The sequence below is a fragment of the Nicotiana tabacum genome, chromosome 2 (assembly GCF_000715075.1).
Source record: "Nicotiana tabacum cultivar K326 chromosome 2, ASM71507v2, whole genome shotgun sequence".
NCBI classification, from domain to species: Eukaryota; Viridiplantae; Streptophyta; class Magnoliopsida; order Solanales; family Solanaceae; genus Nicotiana; species Nicotiana tabacum.
This window is the reverse complement of record NC_134081.1, coordinates 3,335,802-3,342,361: the sequence shown is the minus strand read 5'-3', so window position 1 is coordinate 3,342,361 and position 6,560 is coordinate 3,335,802. Positions and strand designations below refer to the sequence as shown.

The window sequence follows — 6,560 nt, the reverse complement described above, 5'->3', positions numbered from 1 at the left end:
TTTACCAAAACAAAAAAGTAAGGAAAAAAATTAATAGAGAGAATGCTTCAGCCCAAAAACAACTGAATCCATGATCCATCAACCTGTGCCAACAAAAACCATAACTTGGCTATACTTAGGGATGCCATTCAAAAGAGAGTTTGTACATAGCAAAAAACTATTTACATGATCTTAAACTATGGATCACTAGCCAGCAAATTCACATGACAGACGGTTTATGGAAGCGATCACTCGATTATCTTACTCTTGAAGTCTCTCAAGCTTTCTTCCACTCGGGCAACATCCGAATCAGCTAGCTTCTTCATCTCCTCCAGGACAGGAAAGTCAGCTTCCATTTGGTCAAGAGCAGTCGACTTTTCAAAACACTTGTTAGCCAAACTCAATTTTTGCTCCTGGATTGCTTTTCTTTTTGTCTTTGCATCCTTCAAACTTGCCTTCAACTTGCTGATTGTACATTCAAGCTTGTCGTTGGAGTCTTTGAGGTTAGTATAGAGTTCCTGATCTTTTGTGAGCTCATCGACGAGGAGTACTTTCTTGGCAGCCTCCTTATAATACTCCTCTTGGTCCTTCTTAGCTCTACGCAAGGTCAAGGAAAGGTGCGGAAGGTTCTCTTTGAGTTTCTTCAAGGCAAGCGCTCTCTCAGACGATAAATCAGGTGTTGCAGCATACATTGATAGTGCTGCACTTAATGTCGAACAGTTTTTGGGTAGAAGCAAGTCCTGAGACGGCATGATTAGTAATCTCTCAGTGTTATCTTTCGCTGTGGCAAGCATTTCTGCTGACGGTGTAAAATTTGGAGAACACTGATCAGCAGAAAAACCGAGAGATTGAGCTCGTTTAATTTGTCCACTAACTCGAGCAAAGAAGTCTTCTAGATTATCAAATTTTACAGGGCAATCAGGTGGTACAATAATGTCAGATGTCTTGCTTCTGGTATTAACTAATGGTGAGGAAACTGTGTCGTCCTCACCATCCTGAAAAGAAAAAGCTCCCAAACTTAGATGGAGTCCGCAAGACATAATGACACATGTAATAAGGAGAACTTACTTTGTCAGAAGTGGAGGACGAGGTGGAGATCGATCTAGCTTCAGCAGAAACTTCGATGTCTGTCTTAGTCCTGTCTTCATTAGCAGGAGTACAACTTGTACGGAAGACTGATGTACAAGGTAATAGCATTTTCCTCGGGGAAGTCTTCATCTTCTGAAAAGGTCAATCATCGGTGAAGTGAAGGAATCAGGTCAATGAATTGAATTATAATCCCAGAGGCTCGTTTGGGGGTGGGAATATTTACCTTGGATGATGTTGTTCCCATAGGTATCTTTTCACCTGCCTCATGCGAGTTCTTTTGTTGTATGGGCTCGTCTTGCTGTACCAGAGATTGTGATGGAATACTATCCCCTGAAAGCAATTAAGGCATGAATAAGAAGGTAATACAAGATATAATACAGAAATAGAAACCAAACAAAGAAAAAGACAAGCAGAGAGCACTGAAAGCTATCCGAAAATCTAATATAATGGTATAAGCACAAATCCTCAACCCTAAAGATCAACTAATAGTCTAATATTATGCAAACCTTATTGAGATCCTTGGGTTATCCTATTAAGGATTCAACGAGCCATCACATTGGCAAGCGAGAATATAATGATTACTTATCTACTTGGCTTCATTGACCAACATTTTCCTTTTACGGCAAATCAAATGCATCTGCTAATCAAGAAGGTTATCATACCTTTATATTTTCTCTTCATATTCTGGCCAAAATTTCTTACAGACTGAGAATTGCCTTTGATACCATTGGACTTGGGAGCAACAACTTCTTGTCTGTCAGATGGACCGAGAGGTCTAACACACGGTGAGATCTTCCTGAGGACATTGATAGCAGTCTTGTCGCGATTGTAGATATAAGTGGACCACCAGGAATCAAACAACTCAGTAGAGCTTGGATTAGTATCAAACGGAACAAATGAAAACTTCCTTTTTAATTGGCAAAACCGTGATTCAGTTTCTTTGATGTTATCTGCCTTTCTTCTGATTGAAAGATCGCTGGATGACTGATGGAGGGGAACAGCCTGATTCATGCCAAACTGTCGAGCAAACTGATTCGGATAATAAGGTTCTACCCAACATTTGCACTTCGAAGATTCATCGAGAAGGATACTGTAAGGGAGGTCTCGAGCAATGAGATAACTGGCCCAAATGTCTTGTAGCTCTGCCCTATTAAGTTTTTGAAAGTAAGGATCAAGTGACTTCTTAAACCACTCAGGTCCAAACTTCCGAGAAGAAAATGGGGTGAATTGGCTGGCTGTTCTAGATGAGCATTTACGAAAGAAGTTAAAGTATTCCTTGAATGATTTATATCTCAATGCACCTTCAGCCAAGGGAAATCCATAGGTTGGAGCATTACTGTAATCCAAGGTCACAGGTCGAAATTCTGGAAAGTAAGACTGTAGCCAGAACTGCAAGATCCAGAATGGACCTCTTTCATACTGAAACTTTGCATTAATTATGTCAGCGCATCCATGATATAAATTAGACAAGAGAAAGGGTGCCAAAGCAGTCTTTCTACCCGCAGCAAGAGCAAATGCCAGTTTTGTGCATTGCTTGATCATGTTTACAGAAGAGTCACAAAACAGATGATTGCTGAGCCACGCAAACAGAAAAGATACATGCTCTTCCTCCGTCACAGCCATTTCTCCCTTTGACACATTGAGATATCTGGAGTAAAATAAGGAATTATTATAAATTTTTCCATACTTGGGAAAATCACAAGCCGATTCAGCCATCCCAAGAATGGCGCTGACTTCCTCGCCATGTGGCCTAAGTCCTGTCAAGGCAACAATATCGAGTACTGTTGGCCCCATCATACCAAATCTGAAGTGGAATGAGTTTGTGGAGATTGACCAATAGCACAAGGCAGCATAAAGAAGATCATTGTCCATGGGGATACCATTCTTGGACAACTGAATGGCATCATATATTCCCGCTGATTTCCAGACCTCTCCTTTGGCCTTCTCAACTCTATCTACCCAATCAATCCATTTTCTATTTGCAGAAGGCCATGACCGCAGAGTCTTATCTTTGAACCAATCAGGTTCCACGGAGTGTAGAAGTAGCTTCTCTCCTTTAGCTAAGGGGTAAAGAGGAGAGAGCTCCGGAGGAAACGTAGTCTTAAAGCATGGACCTAATATAAAATTAGAGGATAATCCAGGAATAGGAACAAATATTTTGTCAAGAATCAGCTCATTGTTCAACTCTTGCATTTTCTTTGTCAAATTTTTCTTTGGCTGGGAAACTTCATTACCTAAGCATGCACTTTTTTCTTTCGCCATTTCTATATGCAGCGAACCAAGTTAAGAAGAAAAAGATTCAAAACACCTCAGGCAAAAACCTGCAGATTTGAACAGGTAAATTAACTTATTTAAACTTTAAGGTGAAACAAGGACACATGGGAGAGATATGCTGAGAGCCCAATGTCAATCTACTGCACACAAAGTCATCCGAAACACATCCGAGGCTCCCGGGACCCTGTCCAAACACATAATCTGTTCTCACATTAAACAACCTGCTACAAATAACACAAACTGCAACATATATTTCCTTAAGTAGCGTTGTGACTTAATCTAACTTTAAATTAACATTGAAAATGTGTGTGGAAATGCTACTGCTTTCAAGAAGTTGGTCTAAACCATTTGTATAATCTTCAAAATTCTGAAACTCAGCAGCAAATAAATAAAAGCCCTGTTACTTCATTTCTTTAGGAAACTTCGTCCATTTAGTTTTTGTTAAATGGTTATTCCACTATCCCAAATGCATACATGAAAATGGCCTATAGTGCTACCCATGAAACTCATTATTGGAACAAAGGGAGTTTTGTGTTAATTATCCACTAAAATCAAGTCATAATTTTCAGAGGTTGTACAAACTTGTCCTACTTTACACGACATGGATATGTTGTCAACTTGTCATTATTTCTCATAATAATGTGCGAACTTGAATTTAAACTAACGGGGGTTGAAACCCAAGGATGTGGCTTAGTGGTCGATGAAGTGAGTGTTCGATATCAAGGTTCAGATTCCAGCAGGGACAAAAACATTGGTGATTTTTTCCCATTTGTCTAAGCCTAAGCCATAGTAGATCGGTAGCAGGCACATTACCTGGTAGAATAGTTGATATGCTCCTAAGTCCGGACACCACCGTTATTATAGAAAAACTAACAGGATAGGATATTAATGTAGAAAAATCATCATCTGCAAACCACTACTAACCTAATTTTTACTAAAAGAAGATCCTTTGTATATAAATTAATTAAACCTAAAAAAAAAAGGAAGGAGATCCTAACTTGCCAAAATGCTTCACCATTACAAAATACAATAGATGTTTTAATCACAATATCTTCCCATCTCAAAATAGTGTAAGGAAGAAAGTGAACAAAGGGAAAATAATTCCTTCGTCTTGTTTATACCTCAAAAAAAAAAAAAATATATATATATATATATATATACAAGGAGATTTGCAGCGATGAGTGACTACACAAGATTACCATACTTCAACGATCATACTAGGGGATGTGTACATCACACCCCCTTGGGGTGTAGCCCCTCCCGGACCCTTTGTTCAGTCAAACCAAATAAAGAACTTAATTTACCATTCAACTTTTCCTTCCCTTTTTTCTTTTCCTCCTTTTTCTTTTTCCCGATAAAAGTGGTGTCTCAGCCAAGTTGGACGCACCTCGATTATGTCACCTATTACCTCCAATCGGCAAAAGTAACTTTGTCTGATGGGGTCGTTTGGTACAATGGCGGGATATCTCATGGGATTAGTTATCCCACCTTCTAAGTGGGATAACTATTAACTAATCTCACCATTTTATTGTAAAAGTTATCCCGGGATTAGCTAATACCCAAAACCAAACATAGAATAAAGTTAATACCAAACTTAATCCCGAATTATTATTCTTATCCCACGTACCAAACGACTTTACAGGGTGAAACAGCAAGAAAACATCTATAAAACTAACGCATTTGGCTAAAATGAAAGAGCCGTTGAACTATAAAGGCTGATAACATTACACACTAAAAAATAATTTCATTTCATGAAAGGTCAAGAAAACCGTAGCTTCACTGTGAAGTTCAGCAAAAAATTACAATCTTGAATCAACATACATAAGTACAACGTTTAGTGTAAAACTAATACGCACTTATTAAAATAAGAAAAGATAAAAAATAACTTACCCCAGTTAACTTTTTAGGGTTACCCCATAGCTGAAAATTGCTGGTCTTGACGGGGAGAGCTCTTTTCACTGTCTATATTCAAAAGTGATCAAAGACTTGTCGCTAGTCAGAAAAATAAATGTAGAGAAAGATGACCGCTGGTGTACACCTATGCTTGGAAAAAACAGAGGCGTTTTTCATTTTGTATACTCCATGTCAGTGAGCGCTTTCCTGAAATGCACCATTATTTAAAAAAAATGTAAAACTTATGGTCTAAAATATTTCTGTCATTATAAATTTTTTATTAAATATAAAATCGTAAGTTTAAAATTAAATTATTGACAAAATACATAAAGAGACACTTAAAGTTGCTATCTGACGTTTATCTCATACTCCAACTTAGTCAATAATCAAGTAGGCATTTCAACTTGGCATTGGATGTGTCTCGTGGATATCCGTATGGTAAGCTTAGAGCGTGAGTTACAATTGCATATGACATAAAAAAGTGATAAATAAAAAATTGACACGTACAATTTTTGTAAAAAAAAAAAGAAAAAGAAAAGGACATTTAATTTAAAAAGAAAAATAAAATCGTTAGAAAATCCTATTTACCATCTCCTTCACCACCCACCCTCTTTCTTCTTCACCGTAAATTTCCACCAAATCCTCTAACCATAGTTAGAAAATTCATCATCTCTATTCAATTTCATTTCCATTATTTTTATAAAATTCATTATTTGCTTCAATAATTCATCGAAATGTTGCATCGTCATCTAATTACTCGTCGCCGTTTTCGTTTTCATTGCCACCACAAAAATTCAAAAGTTCCCTGTAAAATCTGAAGAATGCCAAGATTATTTCAGCATTTTGTAATTGTTACACGTTGATGCGGAATTAGAATTTGAAGTTTATGAGTTCGATATTCTACTTTGTTTAAGTTATTATTTTCTAAATTAATAATTTGTACATATTCAATAATTTCTTAAGATAAACATAAAGTTTGATTAAAGCTATTGGGCTCGGTCGAACACATAACCGGTGTTCTAGCCCCCCTTGGTTACACAAATGGCGTGACATAGATTTTTGAAATGGTGAAGAGTTTGCTTAATTCATGGATAAGCATGTATACATACAGAATTGCCCTTTCAAACTCTTTAATAAACCAAACCAAACAGTCGATAAAAAATAATCTCAGCATAACTAATCTCAGCATCATCAATACACCCTATTTAGTACTATTTTTATGCACCCTCCAAACAACCCCTAACATGTTAAACATTGTCAACATATATAATATAAGTTTAATTCCTTGGGGTGCGACTCTTCTTCGAACCTTGCATGAAAGCGGG

General features: G+C 37.3%; 1 protein-coding gene across 4 annotated transcripts; it reads right to left on the bottom strand.

Annotated features, from left to right (window-relative positions):
* LOC107781103 (uncharacterized) lies at positions 1–5,447 on the bottom strand. Of its 4 annotated transcripts, none has more exons than XM_016601743.2 (5): positions 5,233–5,447; positions 1,731–3,543; positions 1,292–1,398; positions 1,048–1,200; positions 1–974 (listed from the first exon to the last, which is right to left on the bottom strand). In XM_016601743.2, the coding sequence occupies exons 2-5, from the start codon at positions 3,328–3,330 to the stop codon at positions 228–230; spliced, it is 2,607 nt and encodes an 868-aa protein (XP_016457229.1). In that variant the 5' UTR covers positions 3,331–3,543; positions 5,233–5,447; the 3' UTR covers positions 1–227. The 4 variants fall into 4 exon arrangements, with proteins under 4 accessions (XP_016457229.1, XP_016457230.1, XP_016457231.1 ...); XM_016601744.2 differs by having other exon boundaries at positions 1,731–3,526; positions 5,233–5,432; XM_016601745.2 differs by having other exon boundaries at positions 1,731–3,389; positions 5,233–5,429.
* Positions 5,448–6,560: the final 1,113 nt, after the last annotated feature.

Coding starts and splice junctions, on each gene's coding strand:
- LOC107781103 (XM_016601743.2), bottom strand. CDS start 3,330: ATGGCGAAAGAAAAAAGTGCATGCTTAGGTAATGAAGTTTCCCAGCCA. Junction 1,399..1,730: donor TATGAAGAGAAAATATAAAG/GTATGATAACCT, acceptor AATTGCTTTCAG/GGGATAGTATTCCATCACAA. Junction 975..1,047: donor CGTCCTCCACTTCTGACAAA/GTAAGTTCTCCT, acceptor TTTTCTTTTCAG/GATGGTGAGGACGACACAGT.